The sequence below is a fragment of the Pinus tabuliformis genome, chromosome 2_2 (genome assembly GCF_031772625.1).
Source record: "Pinus tabuliformis cultivar Carrire ecotype Pingquan chromosome 2_2, CPIR1, whole genome shotgun sequence".
NCBI classification, from domain to species: Eukaryota; Viridiplantae; Streptophyta; class Pinopsida; order Pinales; family Pinaceae; genus Pinus; species Pinus tabuliformis.
In genome coordinates, this window is record NC_142300.1 from 1,204,073,238 (window position 1) to 1,204,092,838 (window position 19,601).

The 19,601-nt window shown below is 38.4% G+C and overlaps 1 protein-coding gene across 3 annotated transcripts in view; it reads right to left on the reverse strand.

Annotated features, from left to right (window-relative positions):
* Positions 1-326: 326 nt before the first annotated feature.
* Positions 327-19,601, reverse strand: part of LOC149197817 (phosphoesterase) — a 418,111-nt gene continuing 398,836 nt past the window's right edge. For all 3 annotated transcript variants that reach the window (XM_089405981.1, XM_089405982.1, XM_089405980.1), the window contains one exon: positions 327-794. In XM_089405981.1, coding sequence (XP_089262107.1) covers positions 741-794 — 54 coding nt within the window. In that variant the 3' untranslated portion in view covers positions 327-740. The remainder of the gene's footprint in view (positions 795-19,601) is intronic.

The window sequence follows — 19,601 nt, forward strand, 5'->3', positions numbered from 1 at the left end:
TAAATTAATGTTTAATTTTCAAAAAAATAAGTGAATATTAATAAAAAAAAATAAACATTTGCAAACTATTTAAAAAGTCAAACACTAGTTTGTCAAAGTAATTACAATATACTCTACCATAAGCAAGTATAATAAAAGATAATATAATCAATACATTTAATTAACATGTTATAAATGTTGCGATTGCAACCCAACAATCATTATCAACTTAAGAGGGCAGGAACAAAATTTGAACAGCAATGAAATGGTAACTGAACATTTTAATGTGATATACTCTATATGATAAAGAAATACACTCACCTTTTCACATTAAAATATTGTCACTATCATCTTAAAAACATAAATTTTCATTAAACATCAGAACCCAAAAGTGACTCCATGAGTCCATTAGATATTAAGTAGTGCAGCTGTACAACATGAACCTGATACAGCCCAAAACAAACATTTAAATGGTTCCGATTACAACCTTCCATGCCCATGTTTTTTCGATTAGGAGAAAAAGATTTCCTTCTAATAATAGCAGAAGGAAAAACTGCTCAACCTTCTTGCAGACAAAATTGCATCTCTGTATTTAGTCACAGAGATGAAAAGCTGACAGTATTCTTCACGATGGTGACATGCTAGTGATTCTCAATTCTAGTGGAACAGAGATCAACAATATCAAGATGTTAACTCAAATGGTCACGATCGTATCTCCAGGTCCAAGTAGTGCAATATCAAACAAAGAGTGAAAGACAATCTCAAGCTTCTAGAGCAAAAAAATCTTCAGGCAAATGAAATTTCAAACCAACCCCCTGGAAGGAAACACAAAACTCTTCAAGTTAAAACAAACTCCGAAAGTGTAGCAAGGAGACAAAAGTTAAGTAAATATAGAAATTTTCATTATATGGAATGTGTTGTCACTTCCAGAGACAGCCTTGGATTGCTTACAAGACCAATCCCTAATAACATCTATCTTTATGTGTCTTATATGATCTTCAAGGAACTGAAGACATCATATACATCTTATGCACATAGTAATTACAAATATACTAATAACAGCTGGATTGGTTTCTTCATCCAAGGATATAAGCCATGTATTTCTGGTATCCTTTCACATATACAACTCACAAGAATATAGGTAAAAACTAGTGGAAGCCAAGTAATTTGAAGACTTGCAGTTTAATCAGCGTTTGCAGAGTAATGAACAAAGAGAGGGAGAAAACTGCCTCATCACATAGAGCTTGAAACCTCAAGAATTCTATACTTATCAGAGTTAAAGATAAACATATGGATGTAACAGAATTTGATGCTATGATTCATGGAGCGCAAATTTAAAGATATAATCTCAAAATTACATACAGGCATGTGCATTAACTAGTCAACGCAAATGAATCCGTAAGCACATATGAGATATTTCTGGTAGCTACCATTGCATGAAATCAGAGAGGAAATGTGAACATAATGGAAGTTTAATAGATAAATAACATATTGTAATACTCGAAGGTTGGAATCGCCACTATTTCATTTATAATCTGAAAGATGCAGATCTGGAATTAACACAATTTCAGAAATTAAATCAGTGTTTTCACAAAATTCAGAACCATTTCAAAGTGTTTCTTCCCCCCTTTTATAAGGAAAGGGGGAGCAAGGAAATCAATTATAAAAATATCTTTTGGCCAGCGATGCGGGGGAGCGCCCCCCCCCCCTTCGAACCCGCTCCCGAAGCGCGCTCCGGGCGGGAGCGGCTCGGGAGCGCGCTCCCGTAAAAAAATTTGCGCTCCCTGGTCTGTGAGGGAGCGCTTCAGGGAGCGATCGCTCCCGCGCTCCCGGAGCGCTTTTTAATGCCCGGGAGCGATCGGGGAGCGATCGCTCCCTGATCGCTCCCGGGCATTAAAAAACGCTCCGGGAGCGAATTTTAGTGAACCGGGAGCGGTTCGACGGAAAAAAATTCCGCGGACCCGAAAAAAACAAAAAATTTAACTAATTTTTTTGGGTTTATAAGCCCAATGGGCCAAAACAAAATCATTTCAATGAGATTGAGCTTGAGTTTGAGAGCAAAGGAGCAAGGAGCAAGAGCTGAGGAGCAAGGAGCCAGAGCTGAGGAGCGAGGAGCAAGTGCCAAGGAGCGAGGAGCAAGCTTGCAGAGGTAAGTAACTTAATCATTTAGTTAGTTTAGTTGGTTAGGTAGTTAGTTTGTTTAGTTTAATTTACCTGTTTGAGTTTAAAGATCATTAATTTAAATTAAATTAATAAATTAAATGAATTAATCCCAATAAACTAAATTAATTTGCAGATTCAAGACTCAAACCCTACAAACATCAAACACGATGGACCTGGGGATTTTTATTGGCATTTTCCTCTTCCTGGTCCCTTTTCTGGTTATTATGGTGGTGGAGAGTAGGAAACGGAGGGGGCCTGAAACTGAAGAGGTGGATGAAGAAGCCGGAGGAAGTCAAATAGGTGAAAACCCCAGTGAGGAGGATGTGGAGGGTGAACATGAGGGTCAAAAAACTAAACAAGACCAAACTCCATTGTGGAAATATGTTCAGAGGCCTGAAACAGGGAGAGGGGGTGGAACCACTAAATTTCATTGCCCCCATTGCAACAATGATTTCACAGGCTCATACACCCGTTTGAGAAGACACCTTTGCGGGAAAAGGGCATGGGATGGAGAGAAACAAATAGGAATCAGAACTTGCGACGCGGTGTCAACAGCAGATAGAGCCAAATACATAAAGGAAGAGGAGGACGCCCAATACAAAGCAAAAAGATCAAGGGGTTTCTTTGAAAGCTCACAAAGAACTCCTTCAGCATCCTCCCAAGGCAGTGGATATGGACATGGAGGCTCAGGGTCATCATCTTTACGCCGTAGAACCATATCAGATTTCCTTGATGAGGGGTGTAGGAATGATGTGGATTCAAAAATTTACAGGTTCCTCTATGCAAATGGGATACCATTCAATGTTCTACGCTCACCTTATTGGCACGAAATGGTTTCTGCCATAAATGATGCCCCTAAAGGATACAAGAGCCCTGGGTATGACAAGGCAAGAACAGTTGGCCTTGATCATGAAAAAGCAAAAATATCACATTCTTTGAATAAAATGACAAGTTCTTGGACTGACAATGGGGTGTCCATTGTATCTGATGGATGGACAAATGTAAAAGGCAAGCCATTGATAAGTGTTCTTGCTGTGTCCCGAAGTGGTCCCATTTTTCTAGCTGCACATGATTACTCAGACAAGTTCAAGACCGCTATCAACATTGCAGAAGCATTGCTTGAAACAATTGAGCGTATTGGCCCATACAATGTCATCCAAGTCATCACTGATAATGCTCCTAATTGTAAGGCAGCGGGAGCAATTATTGAGGATAGATACCCGAACATATTTTGGTCTGGATGTTTGGTTCACACATTGAACCTTCTGTTGCATGATATTGTCAAAAACAAAAATGAACAATACCAATGGATTGGTGATTTGTACAAGAGAGGAAAAAAAATGATAAAATTTATTACAAATCATAGCAATACCCATGGCCTTTTCCGCAGTCACTCGAGATTGGAGTTGCTGAAGATTGCGAGGACTAGATTTGGTAGCTATTACCTCACCTTCAGGCGCCTTTTGAAGGTAAGAGAGGGTTTAGCTAGCATGGTATCAAGTCCAAATTGGCAGGTGTTAAAGGAAAGGGCTACAAATGTAGCTGACATTGCAGGTTTTGAAACGGTGGAGGAGGCCGCTCTTGATGGGCAGTTTTGGACAACTGTGAGACAGGTATTGGATTTCACCAAGCCAATTTATAACATGATTCGGTTTGCAGATACAGACAAACCAGTGATTGGCGAGGTGTATGAGCAAATGGATACCATGTTGGGGGAAATAAAAGACATTGTTAATAACAGAGATCCCGACTTGTACAATCTGATTCATGATTGTGTGTGTGAACGGTGGAAAAGGCTTAACCTTCCACTACATTGCTTGGCGTATATCCTTACGCCAAAATACTACTCAGATTCTTGGTTGGGCAAACCTGCAGCAGGGGGTGGTGTTAGGACCAAACCCCATTTAGATCGAGAGGTAACTAAAGGATATCTGGATGCATTAGAAAAGTTGGTGCCTGACAGGGAGGAATGTGCAGCTGTGCGCCTTGAAATAGGCAGATACTTCACTGGCAGTGGTTTGTATGGTAACTTCCATGCAATGGACGACAAAGATAAATTTGATTCTCTCACATGGTGGGAAACATATGGCGGCGACGGACTTTTGCGAAAATTGGCATTGAAAGTTCTTGCACAGGTTGTAAATTCTTCTTCTGCAGAGAGGTGTTGGAGCACCTACAGTTATATACATAATGTGAAAAGAAACAGGCTCAACGAAAACCGAGCAGAAAGCTTGGTTTATGTGCACTACAATTTGAGGTTGTTGAGCCATTACTGTGATCGGGCTAATGAAGATCCCACATATAAAATTTGGGACAATCACCCTGAGGACGACAATTTGGAGGATGGCATTGTACATATGGAAGAACTAGAAGATGAGCTTGTACGGGATGAAGCTGAAGCAGCTGCAGCAGCCATGCCACCTCCACCTCCACCATCCAGTAGCAGTTCTCGGGGCCCGAGTCTTGTTCCATTGCTGTCGCCACCTCCATCGACACCCTCGCGTGGAGGCTCTAGTTTTGGTCGTCGGTCTGGGCGGGAGACTCCTAGAAGACCGCCAAGACCTACTTATACTCCTGGAGACTCTCGTGGCAAGGGCCACTTGTAGATTTACAGTGTACTTGTCTTTTTTAGTTTCTATTAGACTTGTCACTTTAGTTTTCATAACTGTTCAGTGTTGAGTTTTGAGTCCTTGACTCTTGACTCTTGACTCTTTCATATCATTATGACATTATGATATTTTTTGTAAACATTATATCACTGTGACAATGAAAATTTGAAGTTTGAAGTTGGGCCTTGGCAATTATAACTCATTGGTAATGATTGTGAATTATGAATATGATGCTTTGTGAAAGACTAAAGTTGTTTCATTTCATCTCATTATTCATGTTTCATTTTATAAATTTTTAACATTTCATATCATGTTAACAGTTAGAAGTTAGGACTTAGAAATATCTTCGATATTACTTCTTGTAATGGTTAAACTTGGCTTACAAGTACAACTTGTTACTTTGGTGATCAATGATGATAAATGTTATTGAATTGAATGTTATTTTAATTTATTATTTTACTAAGGTTGATGACGATTATAATTTCTAAATGATTGATGTGATATGGTTCAATGATCAATTTATGTTTTTTTATGTTTTTTATGTCTATTTCATCATTCTACATGTTTTTGTTGACATATATGTATCAAAAATTAAAAAATATAAAAAATATATATATTTTTAAAAAATCGCTCCGAGATTCGCTCCCAAACCGGGAGCTTCTGAAAATGGTCGCTCCCGCTCCCCGCTCCCGCTCCCGCTCCCAAGTAACACTGCTTTTGGCTGAAGTTTACAGCTGTTTGTATGACTAGCTGTCTCAGCGTGAAGCCTCTAATTTTTACAACCGTAAGATATTTTTCTTGAGAATAAAACAGAATAATAGCAACAGCAATTGAAAACAACAAAAACAGAATTAATTAGCGAAATTGAAATGACAGTCCTGAAAATATCTCCACGCCACACTTCTTTGTTGGTTACCCATCATGGTAATAACAGACTCAAGGGTGGTTAATCATCAAGGAAGAAGAAGAAAGGGAGTGGCAACTCAAAATTCAACTGATTCTGAAAACCAACCTTCCAATGACACCATCTCAACATCAGGGTGTTGGACCTTATTCCATTGTTCTCTAGAAATTCAGCAATTAAAACCAGCATGTACCTCATAAAATCTTTGGACAAAAATTTTAATGTGTTCCCAACTTGGTAATTGATGCTCAACTCTTTTAATCTCCTCCATGAATCTTCTAATTGAGTTACTGAACTCCTTACCTACTTCTATAAATCATCTGATCTTCTTTATAATCAGCTCGGAGTCTCCACGCACAGTTAAGCATTTGACATTCACATTCCTTGTTGTTTGTAGCCCAAGGAGCAATGCTTCATGCTCTGCCACGTTGTTGGTTGCCTCAAACTCCGGCTTGGATGAGAGGGGTATCAAGCTGCCCTCGGGATGTACCAACAATACTCCTGCTCCATTTCCCTCTTTGGAATTTGCTCTGTCCAAGTATAATTTACACACTTGGTTTTCATCTGTGCGTTGGTGGTCTAACTGCATCGTTAGAAGTACTTGTGTTTCTTCTAAGATGGTTTCATCTTCTTCTAGGAACAGGCAGGAGAGGTCACTTTTTTTTCCATACACTAGAAAATTTTCAGAACCTTCCGCTGGGGTCACAGTTTTCACATATTTGGACTCTCTGTACAACCTCCTTTCTTCACCTCCAAAAATGGGAACAGTGGCATAAGTTAGATCTAATTTTATAGAGCCCCCCACCTTGGCACCCCAAGACCTAGATAGGAGCATGCCGAATCGAGGGGGAACATCTGCCACTACTATGTCCATCACTACGCTGTTTACAGGGATCTGAGCCAGGTTTACCACCAGATCTTTTATCATTCCCACACATTTGACCCTCTTGGAGTCAAAGGAGTATAGGTCCTTGTAGGGTCTAGTGATCTACAAACCAAGTTGTTCTACCATGGCCAAGGGCATGAGGTTATGCAAGGCTCCAGAGTCCAACATATAGTTATGCAATAAGAGGTCATGGATTACCAGGGTCACATAGAAGGGTGCAATGGAAGAATCAAGTTCTTCAACATGAGGCCCAAAAACAACCATTGGTCTTTCTTCTTGAAGGTTTAAACAATCATGGGTCTATACTGGAGTGGATGGAAGCATGAACTGAGAGATTTGGGCTTTATAAGTGGGTTGTGTTAGCAGTTCAATTAGAGGAACAAGAATCTTTACCTTTTCGAGCTCCTTCTGAAGATTGAATGCAGACTGCCCCTTTTCTACGCCTCTCAGCTCTACCTCTCTTTCTTTATCACTGGTAGTTCTTATCAAAACTGGTGCCTCCTCATTTACTGCCACTTCTCTATCCTGGCACATCTCATGGTGAGCCATGGTTTCCTATTCCTCTTCAAAGAAGGAGGAATACAAGTTTCCCTGCATCTCATGTGTATCCGGTGGTTGTTCACCAGGACCATCTTCTAAATACAGAGGAGGAGGGATCTAATCAAGTCTATCTTTTCTCTCCCTTCGAAGTATCTATAATGGTGGCCTTCTATACTGTGGGTTATAACCTCAGTGGTTACCTTGAGCATCCTATTTAGGGAGACTCTTGTGTTCAAGCTCAAGCTTCACCAACTTGTGCAATAAACTCTTAATAAGCCTATCCATCTCTTCCCACTTTAGATCTAGTAATTCTTTAACTTGACCAGAGGAGGATGCTTCTTCTTTCCACCATATCTTCTCATGAGGTTCATTCTTTCCTATTGACTTCCCTACCAAGGTGAAATTTGCTTCAACCTCAAGAGCATCAACTTGGAGTTGATCTAGAGTACGAGACTTCCTCTCCCTCAGGGTAGAGTCAAATTCGAACTCAAGGGCTCCCACAAATACTACACGAGCAGCAGCTTGAGGAGGCTTTATCTGAGTCGTGACTGACAATGTGTTGAGAGTTGGATGAAGAGGCTTCAAAGTATGATGAGAGGGTGGAGCATAGGTAGTAGGAGTTTTCTCCTTCTAGAGTCTCTTCTCTGGATCAGATACAGAAGGGTTTTTCTGCTGAGAGGTATCTAAGCAAATGTGAGTCTTTCTAAAAGCCAAGATGATAAATGATAATAAGATTTTTGGAGTCGCCAAGGTGATAAGGATATAATCAAAACGTCTTTGCTCACCTACACAAAGAGAGTTTCACTTGTCGTATCCCAGGGGAAAAATCCTTCAATACATTCCCTGGCAACGATACCAAAAGATGTTGTCGCTTCCAGAGACAACCTTGGATTGCTTACAAGACCAGGCCTGGTAACATCTATCTTTATGTCTTATAAGATCTTCAAGAAACTAGAGACATCATATACATCTTATACACATACTAATTACAAATATACAAATAATAGCATGGATTGGTTCCTTCATCCAAGGATATAAGCCATGTATTTCTGGTATCCTTTCACATATACAACTCACAGGAATATAGGTAAAAACTAGTGGAGGTTGAGTAATTCAAGGACTTACAGTTTAATCAGCTTTTGCAAAGTAATGAAAGAAGAGAGGGAGAAGACTAACTCATCACATAGAGCTTGAAACCTCAAGATTTCTATACTTATCTGAGTTAAAGATAGACATATGGATGTAAGAGAATTGGATGTTATGATTCATGGAGCGCAAATTTAAAGATATAATCTCAAAATTACATACAGGGATGTGCATTAACTAGTCAACACAAATGAATCCGTACGAACATATGAGATATTTCTGACAGCTAGCATTGCATGAAATCAGAGAGGAAATGTGAACATAATGGAAGTTTAACAGAAAAGTAACATACTGTAATACTCGAAGGCTGGAATTGCCACTATTTCATTTATAATCTGAAAGATGCAGATCTGGAATTAACATAGTTTTAGAAATTACATCAGTTTTTCCACAGAATTCAGAACATTTTCTAAGTGTTTCTTCCTCCCTTTTATAAGGAAAGGGACAACAAGGAAATTAGTTACAAAAAAAACTTCTAGCTGGAGTTTATAGTTGTCTATATGACTAGCTATCTCAGCATGAAGTCTCTAATTACTACAACTATAAGATACTTTTCTTGAGAATAAAATAATATAACAGCAACAACGATTGAAAACAACAAACACAGAATTAACCAGCGAAACTGAAATGATGGTCCTGAAAATATCTCCATGCCACTCTTCTTTGTTGGTTCCTTATCACTTTCAGCATTTAACAGTATGGTTCCTTCTCTTTCACGAAGTGGGAGCAGTGACCCACCATGGCGATAACAGACTCAAGACATTGAAGTCTGGAAATCGGTGATTGTTGATAGCATGATGGACGGAGAATCCAAGGAACATAACACAAGAGCAATGAAAGCAATCTTGAAAGGGCAACCTGATTCTATGAAGGCCAATTTTGAAAAATGTTCATCAGGAAAAGGCATATGGGATAAACTTCATGATCTTCACTCAAAAAGAGCATTGACAATGATCTCTAGTCAAGAAAATGATCGAAAACAAGAAGGAAATTCAGAGCCCATCAAGGGAGCTGAAGATAAGACTGATAACATCAAGGCTAAAGAAGACCTAGAAGATGAAGAGAATGAAAAAGATTTTGAAGAAGATCTCCACACTAAACTTATGGCTGCCATGGAAGAGATTAACAATTTGAAAAAGGAAAATGAGGAACATAGGATGAAAGCGCAAGTTGGTGACCAGGACAAGACAAGGAAGGAATTTGACCTTGTCAAGCTTCAAGTACAAGACAGAGACAAAGAGCTTGCCAAGATTAAGGAAGAAATTCATCCAAACAAGAGAAAGCATCATGAAGAAGTCATATCCATGACAAATCAATTGGATAAGGCAAAGAAACATGAAGATACCTAGTCAAGCCACCTTGAACAAAGGCACAAGAGCTTGAACAAACTTGAAGCAAAGATTGGTCAATACAAGGAAGAGGTCTCCTACCTTAGATCTCAACTAGAAGAAGTAAGGAAATAAGCACAAGGAGCTGAGAAGGTGATGGAAGCTCATAGAAGGACAAGTTGATGAAGCAGAAAAGGAGAGAAACACCGTGATATGCCAACTAGAAGAAAAGGATGATGACATCATCAAGTTAAGAGCATAAATCATCTCACTTAAGGCCCAATCATGTGAAGCAACCAAGATGAAGGAAAAAATGGAGATCATATTCTCAAAGAAGGATGAAGAATGTAAGAAAATGAAGGAAGAAATTGTCTTTCTTAAAGAGGAAGTTGACTTGTTGAATAAGAACTTGAAAAGTTTTCAAACCCTAGATGACATCGTAAGCCATCAAAGGTCTCCCCTCGATAAATCGGGTCTTGGCTATGCAGGTGAATCCTCAAGCAAGAATGATGCAAATCCTAATGCTTCAAACAACAAAGATGTGAGAAAGCCTAGAAGAAGTTTTGATGCTCCCAGTTCCAGCAAAGGCAAGGAGAAGAGTCAACACAACTATGGAAGAAACCCTCCTCCAAGAAGAAATGCAGATGGTGTCAAGGATGCAGGAAGCAATGGTTACCATCAAAGGATCCCATGGCAAAAAGACTTCAGAAGTACATCAAGACATCCTCCTTCTCCCAGGTACCAAAGTATATTTCTTGGTTATTGCTATTCTTGTACAAACTTTGGGCACATGGCAAAAGATTGTAGGGCATATCACAAAGATAATTATACTGGTCCCAGCCAATCTCCGAGAAGCAATTTTGCAAGAAGTCATGAATTTTTATACATGAACAATATAGAGTGCTTCAAGTGTCATAACATTGGACATATGACACGTATTTGTAACTCGACTTGGGCACCTACTCAAGCTAGAACCATGCCAGAAATGAAAGTTACACAAGTATGGAAAAGGAAGCAAATACAATCCAAAAATCGCTTGAAATATCCAGCCAACAACACGTGTTGTTGACCTGATCCTTGATAATCTAAGTATTTAATGGGGAGGCTCTATCAAAAAGAAGACCATGCATACAGCTAGGAGGAGCTTATGATGATTAAGCATTCTTGTAGAAGCTAGTCATGGATGGATCCTATGAGAACCTTGATGAGTCACACTTGAACACTCATCCGTTAATAGATCATCTCTGGGGAGTAGCTCCATTGAAGAACATGATCTCTTATCTATCCGATGAATTGTTATTAAGATGTCTTCCACTTGATCAACTAGGCAGGTAATCTTTCCTAAGCCAGAGGAGGTTGTGCATGCATGAGAAGCTGGTTCACCACATGAAGAAATACAAACATATCATGGACCACATTGCCAAAAAGAAGAGCACCATGATAGGGGGAGTAATGCACCTATGAAGAACTACTATTCATGAAGAAAAGAAGCAGCTCAACAGGGGGAGTTCTTGGACAACTCGTTTGCCATTGATGTCAAAGGGGGAAAGAATATTTGAAAGGGCAAGAATATTGCCATCAATGACCAAGGGGGAGATTGTTAATCTAGGTTGTAATTGATGTCAATATGGCATTGTTGAAGATGGATAAACCCTAATGATGCCCTAAACATGAAGATTGGTGTATAATCCTATGTGACACCCTAGCCTTGCTAAATGACCTTATCTTATAATCCTTGAAAATTGATGTATAATCCTATGCGACACCCTAGCCTTGCTAAATAACCTTATCTTATAATACTTGAAAATCTTAAAGCAAAATTTAACCTTGGCTCTAACCATAACCTTTACCCTTAACCCTGGCTATATGATCATGAAACCCTAAACCTAAATACATTGCCAACCCTTAGCTCTAAATACATATGCATATAACAACTATATAAATATACATTAATATATAGTCGAAATAAATTAAATAATTATAATATTATATTACATAAATTTGAATTAAATACCAAATGTTAATATTTAATAAATAAATAAGTCTCTTGATGCTAGGCGTAAAGACCTTGAAATATATTACACGTTGGATGTTACATTACGTTGAACATCGACTTCACCAAAATAATTGTCGGCTTTTCTAGTCGGTTTGCCCTCCAAACATGTCCACTCATATGCACATGATTAGCTATAAATAAGCCATCAAACTTCGGCTAAATGTATCAAAATGATTTTCAGAGAATAATAAAAAACGACGGATCATACAGTTCTCGGTCAACAATTAAGAAGGAGAAATCTACAGCTTGTGAACTTAGAACAAAGATACGGAACAAAAAAAAAAAAAAAAAACTAAAACGCAGAGCCGAGATCATTTGATTGTGATACGCACTGGAAAATAAAGAAAGTAACAGTTCGGTGAAAAAGAAATTTCAGTGAAGATTACAGTCAATTGACAGAACAGCGAGGAAAAGCTCAAGTCCGAGAAGGAAGCATTTATGGAATTTTTGTTTGGGTTATCATTCCAGACCTCAGAACTACCACTACAAAATCTCAAAAGCTTAAGGACCGACCTTTCACTTTATCCTTTAAATTTAAGCTACCTTACTTCAGACCATATTAAAGACTAGTGAACAGTCACAGTTTATGGCTCGGTACTTGAAGAACAACCTCGTATTGAAGCTCGGTTGTGTGGACAGTTTTATGGAGCTCAGACTACAACACAAAACCTGTGGAAGAGGTCCATTACTACTCGGTTTTTGGACCAGGTTCTGTGTTAAACACCTCGAACCTGTGACAAATTAGACAGACTTCAGACTTGTCATCACCCAAGACTTGTAGCACAATATATTAACACAAGCTCAGACAGTCTCACTCAAAAAGACCTCAGGCTCGGATTGCAAACTTGGAAGCCTCGGATCTCAAGAAGCATCAAAAAGGGAACTTGGGAAATTCGTGTGTGGTTCTTGAAGTCTTGAGAACAGTCTTGGACTGTTACCATTGTAGTACCTCAATCTATAGTAACAATACCTCAGACAGACACCCTCTGGAGATTTGCAAGACAGCCAGAATTGTGAAGACAAGCTACACTCTCGAACCTGTGGTGCCAGTCTCTTGTGAAGACACAGATCTGAGCAAATTGTGAAGCTTGACTTGGGGAGGCTCAAGAAGGTTTGAATTTGTGGAAGGCTTGGAATAAGTGAAACAGTCACATAGTAAGCTTGACCTGTGGAGGAAGGACTTGTGGGAGCCTCCATTCCTTGAAGGCTTATGGTGGCATGTTAATTTGAAGTATCCCTTCTTTGTAGACAGGTTGAGACCTATACTTGAAGATTAATGGGGATTTTTTGAAAGAAGTTGCTGCAGACTTTTGAAGCCTTGAAGACATTCTTATAAACCACACTTGGAGCTTTCAAGAATTGTTGTGCAGGTCTAAAAGCAGCGTTGGAACTTTGTACTCTCTAGAACAGTTATTGAAGATACCCTTGGAAAGTTCTTGGGAAAACCTATTGAAGACATCTTTGTTGAGAAGCTTTAGCTGACTGGAGACCATGATGCATTATTGAAGCCATCATGAGGTGACCTTGGAGATATTTGCTTCGGTATAATGAAGAGCAACGGTGACACCTTCTATGAGACAAGGTTGTCATTGATGATAGAGATGACATGACGATTAAGTGAAGGAATCGCTGAAGATTGACAGGGCCTGTTGAAGAAGACCTTGGGAGCCATGAAGAACAACCTAACATATCTTGACAAAGCAAAGCCATAGGATTGGTGTCCATGGATTTGGTGCTCCTAAACTCAAGGGTAGTGCCTTGGAAAAGATAGGGTCAAAGCCCTAGAGGTCGGAGCCTCACTAAAGTCCAAGTAGGTGCTTGGCATATCCCAGGTTGGAGCCTGGGTGTCTTCATCAAGGGTTGGAGCCCTACCCATATTGTACTTGATTCATTATAAAGATTACATTAATAAAAGCGTTTACTTCTATTGTTCATTTCTATGTTCTAAATATAAGTGATCTAACTGGTAAAAGTAGCAATTGAAAAGAAATATTGATTCACCACCCTCTCAGTGTTTCCAATAGCCATGTCATGCTGACGTCAGCTACCATGTGTCTTTCTCAGGACCAATCCTGTGCTGCAACGTGGCCCTATTGGAAGAGAGAGAGAGCCTGCCTGCCTTCGGTTTTTCAGTAAATTCCTTTGTTAATCGCAATCGGCCCTTCCCCCACATTTTTAACGTTATCAGCATTCGGCGTTTTACGACACTATATCTATTTGCAACCTTTGAAAACGTTGATTGCCGATCTGCGATACAGCTCTGATTGCGATCGTCGATTTACAATGTGTTGGAACCTCTGCTTGCGATCGTCAATTTATGATGTGCTGGAACCTCTGATTGCGATTTGCGATATCGGTGATCACTGATCACTACCCTCGTTGCACTCCCCTGCTGCCACTTTTAGAAAATGTCGATTGTGATGAGTCTCCCCTTGGTCTTTTCCTCTTTGTTTTATGGCTTTCAAAGGGTATGTTCAATCTGCGCTAACTTCTGATCCAGGAGTCCATTTTTGGACTTCCACCAACCGTTGGAAAGCTTATTCCAGGCACTATCGATTGGAAAGGGTCCGATTTAGCTTTGAGAGCTTTTTTGGCTTGAAAAATGGCTTCAAACTTCACTGCTATTTTGGAGTTGGGACAACTAAAAACTCATAATGCAGCGAGTGACAATAGAATAGATGTGAGCAACCTAAAATGTCCATAGTACTCAAACAATTGTTCATACAGACAACACATTCCAAAAACTATAAATTATGTTTTTACTTCACAAGTACAAATATAGAAAGATGAGGATAAAATCTTAGAAATTTGGACTAGCTCATACTAACATAAAAATCCAGGGATTTAGGAACAAATTTGCTTCCTTTTGTAGAAAATTTCTATTAGAGGTGGTTCCTGCACTGGGAAACACTTCTTGCACATATGCTCATCCATACACCCAAGTGTAGACCAATGTCAAGTAAATGCCCAAAAGCTACAACTCTCAAGGCATGAATAGCAAACTCTTGTACACCCTTATTACGCACTTTTATTAGCTATAAATGTGTTTATGCACAATTGCCAAGTTCTTGAGCTTAATTATAACAATATCGAAATGTAGGCGCCAAGGAAGCAATTTGAATTATAGTTGGAACACCTTGGTTGGATTGTTAGAAAATCAGAAAGGCGGAAAGATTTTCATATATAGACAAATTACTTGTGATTCTTTTATCTTTATGTTCTTCTTTTACTCTTAGTTCATCAAGCAATTACCAAAGAAATAACACAAAGACACCAAATGTAGGCGGACAGCCAAGGCAAAACCCCTATCTAGGGGAAAACCCAATCAACAATTCTTCCTTCAATAGTTTCACGAGATAATCCAAGACTCTTGACCTAGACAAAGACTTCCTCCACACCAAGTCAGCCCTCAATCCTTCTTGCAGATGATAACCCTTCAATAATAACTTCGACCTTGCAACAAATTGCAATAGCAACGTCGACCCAACAACTAGCAGAAGCAGCAACAGTGTCGACTAGACAAATAAAAACTCCAATCTCCCTAGATACCCCATTTGAGTGAAAGATAGATGGCCCAAAACTCCAATTTTGATGTCTTCTTTCTTCCCTCCAAACTTCTCACCCTTTTCCAGCCCTTTTCCAGCTCTTTTCCAACTCGCACTTCCCAGCTTATTTCTTCTAGATATCGAACTTATGAAAGAGAGTGTGAATACTCCAAATGAATTCGAACTGCATTGTATATATAGCCTTCCAGTGAGTTCGAATTGTCCTCCTTGAGGCCGAATAGTTGTGAAGGGGACAAATAGCATATTTGACTCAATATTAATTCTTTTTCCATGATTCAAAAGCCCAAGAAGGGTCTATTTTAATGGACAATGACTCTAATAACTCAGAATAAATCCTAGAAGTCCTCAATGGGGACTTTAACCTAAAACATTGTTAGGCCAAAAGGTAACTCCTCAAAACGAATTGTGTTTCTTCATTAAGGCTACTCGTGGTTATATACAAGAAGGTTGAGACTCTTGGGCTTCACCTCTCGTGTCTCTTCATTTTCTTATTATCCATTATTTACTATTTACAATATTTGCAAATGTTCACCCAATCCAAATGATTAGGTGTCAACATCCCCCCCTTAATTTGAAGGGATGTTGATGAGTCCAAGCATCATTCTGAATCTTTTGAACTTTTCTCTTCCAAGCACTTTGGTGAAGATGTCTGCAATTTGCTCATTAGTGGAACAATGGCGTAGATGGACTGTTTTGGCCTCAACATGATGTTGAATCAGATGGTATTTTGTATTGATGTGCTTTGTTCGATCATGGAACTTTGGGTTCTTGGCCAACTTTATTGTAGAGGTGTTGTCAATCATGAGTGGAGTTGAATGTACTTGTTTTACCTGCAAATCTTCTAGAATTTTCCTGAGCCACACAATTTCTTTTGTTGCCTTAGCAGTTGCCACATATTCCGCCTCTGTTGTGGAATCTATTGGAACTGATTGTCTGTGTGATCTCCAGGAGACAACTCGTGATCCAAAACTTGCAGCATAACCTAAAGTAGATACCCCAGTTTCTTTGTCTCAATCGAAGTTTGAATCGAAGTATCTAATAAAGTTGAAGTCGCCCACCTATGTATACTTGAGTCCAAAGTCTTGGGTTCCATTCAAGTACTTTAGAACCCTTTTTGCCACAGACCAATGTCCCTAACAAGGCTTTTGCATAAACCTAGAGAGGATTCCAACAGCAAATGAAATATTCGGTTTGGTAGTAGTCAGGTAGTTGAGACTTCCTACAAGTTGTCTATACCTTGTTGCATCCTCAAATTATTTTCCTTCAATGGATGTGAGCTTTAAGTTCTGTTCCATTGGAGTAGTCAAAGGATTGCACTCAGCCATGCCAAACCTGTTTAACAGATCTCCAATGTACTTTTTTGAGAGAGGAATATATACTTTGGATATTGAATTATTTCAATACCAAGATAGTAGTGAACATAGCTCAAGTCAGTCATTTCAAAACCTTTCCTCAATTCCTTCTTTATGGATGGAATGTAGCTCTCATTGTTCCTTGTCATCAAAAGATCATCTACATATACCACAAGATATACAATTGTTTTACCACCTTTCTTGACAAACAAAATTGCATCATCAAGATCATAATGTTTGAAGTTGAGTTTCAGAAGATGTTAAGTTAACTTTTCATACCAAGCTCGTGGTGCTTGCTTGAGGCCATACAAGGATTTCACCTAGGTTGCGCGAAACGGGGAAATGGGTACGAGTTTCCGAAACGGGAAGCAATACGAAATGCAACCTCCCCAAATTTTGGAAACAGGGAAATGCGAATATATATATATATATGTGTGTGTGTGTGTGTGTGCAATCATAAAGCATAAATGATACATTATAATTTATTACACTTAAACATTAAGATTTAATTTACATCACCTTTACTCATGAATGGTCATATAATGAAAATAAAAATATCGGAATATCCAAAAGCAACCTTTATTATATATCCAAATCTCAAAATCAGCCTTTATTTATATTAATATATGAGGCTGCAAGTACAATAAAGACAATAAGGCTGCAAGAGGGAGATCCAAATCAGGATTTTCTGCATCCACATCCCATTCTTTGGAAGGACCACTGTTGTATTGGGAGTCTCCTCCTACATAGTCGAACGACCTTAGTGCTCTTGATTAAATACAAGTTTCATACCCTAGTACCCTACATGATCTTGATTATTGGGAGTTTCCCCTGCATAGAGGGCTTGGTTCTCTTGATTAAATAAAAGTTCCATATCCTAGTACATGATAAAATCCAATGGAAACATTGCAATCCCCCCAATCCTGAAATCCTGAAAAACAGATAAGTCCGTTGGATTTTGAGTGAGATCTAAAATTCTACTTTCTCCATATGAAATCCAATGAAGGCGAAACCACTCTCAAACATCCTAAGTCATTTCATGGTAATGTTAAAAATTTAAATAAAAGGATGAAAATGAAAAATAAAGGAGAATATCACTTTTACTTTAAGAATTTAACATTACCCTGAACTGCATATGCCTCAAACTTCTTGATGAACTGCATATCAACACTAAGGCAAAAATTCACTTTTATAATTTTAGACATGCATCTAGAAGCAACTAGAAGTCACTAACATACTGTAAAATAAATTAAAAAATTAAAATTAAAATTAAAAAACGCAAGTTAATGAGGAAATGTGGGTCATACGGCCATGAAACGCGTTTCTGGCCGTATTGGTCATGTTTCCATTTTGGAAAACATGTCAGTATGGCCGAAAACGCGTTTCACGGTCGTACCAAACGTGTTTCCATGTTTCGTACCAGTTTCCGTACGGAAACAGACCTCTGTACCACGTTTCCTGCAACATAGGATTTCACAAGTTTGCATACTTTATGTTCATGTCCCTTCACAACAAATTCTTCAGGTTGTGACATAAAAACATTATATTTCATATTTTCATTCAAGAAAGCAGTTTTTACATCCATTTGATGGACTTTCCAACCGTTCTGAGTTGCTAAGGCAAAGTGTCCAGATGGTAGCCCATTTTGCTGTAGGGGCAAAAGTCTCCTCATAATCGACCCCTTCCTTTTGTGCAAAACCTTTTGCCACAAGCCTGGCTTTGTGCTTGTCAAGTGAACCATCAGCTTTATACTTGTTTTTGTAGACCCACTTGCAGCCAATCAGTATGGTTCTCAATGGAGGATCAATCAGCATCCAAGTGCCATTCTTTATCAAGGCATCATACTCCTTTTGCATCGCTTTTTTCCATTCATCATGAGAATCGACTTCTTTGAAGGAAGTTGGTTCAAAATCTGTAGACAAATTCAGTTCACAATCATAAGAAACATCAATATCAACAGGTGAATCAGAATCATCTATATCACCTCCATTTTTCCTGGTTGAATTTCTTGTTCCCGTCTTTCCAACCTCATCAAGATGAACACTTTCAAGTGTCTTTGTCAACCACTTTGGGGGACCTTTCTGAGATGATTCAAGTTGCTTAGTTGACTGAAATGGGACTGAATCAAGATTGAGTCTCCTAATTCTGTCAATTACATCCCTGTAACGAATAAAATATATATAAATAATGCAAATTAATGTAAAATGATAATAAACATAAATAATTATTAGTTAATGAGTAATTAGGTTGAAGAGGCATGTCTAAATGAGACATGACTCTTCATGAAGGGGCACTTGCTTGATATATAAGCAAGTCTCTCGTTCTAATTGTAATCATTCTTATTCTTATTCAAATATTTTTAATATAAAAATAAAAAATTAAAATTAAGAGGAAATTAGTAGAGTCAAGGCTATTTAAAAGAGGAGAATATTTGAAAAATATATATAGAAGAAATAAGGGATATTTTATAATAAAAATAGCTCAAGTTGACATATTGTTTACATAAAAACATCAACGCAAACTGGAAACTAGTGAAAGAAGATTTCTTAAAACCTTTAGTATATGTGTTGACACACTATTTAAAATCAAAGGATCACTCGCAGGAAGAGATATCATAATCTCTATCAGTCCTGCTGAAAAAGGTAATTATGTTAGTCCTAAATGTGCTAACCAAATGGTGATTCCTGAATCAAATGTAGTTGAAACGAATATTTTTGGCGAATATGACAAACAATATGACATAAACAATCTACACCTAAGTATTGGAGATTACACTTTTACGTCGCAATTCACTGTGAAAACCTTATTTCTTGACGATAGTGACATTGTTTTGGGATCACCCTAGATGGAATCTCTAGGCTCTGTCATCTTAAATACGAAGAAAAAGTTTTTAACATTTTCTTACAAAAAGAAGAAAATAACACTGAAAGATGTTATGCTGAAACCAAATTCAGTGACACCAGAAGATATATCAGATATTTCAAAAGTAATGTCTCAAGAAAGTAAAAAGGTATTACAAAATATGCAAAAATAAATTGACAAAATCAATGTTGACAAAAATGAAGAAGTTTC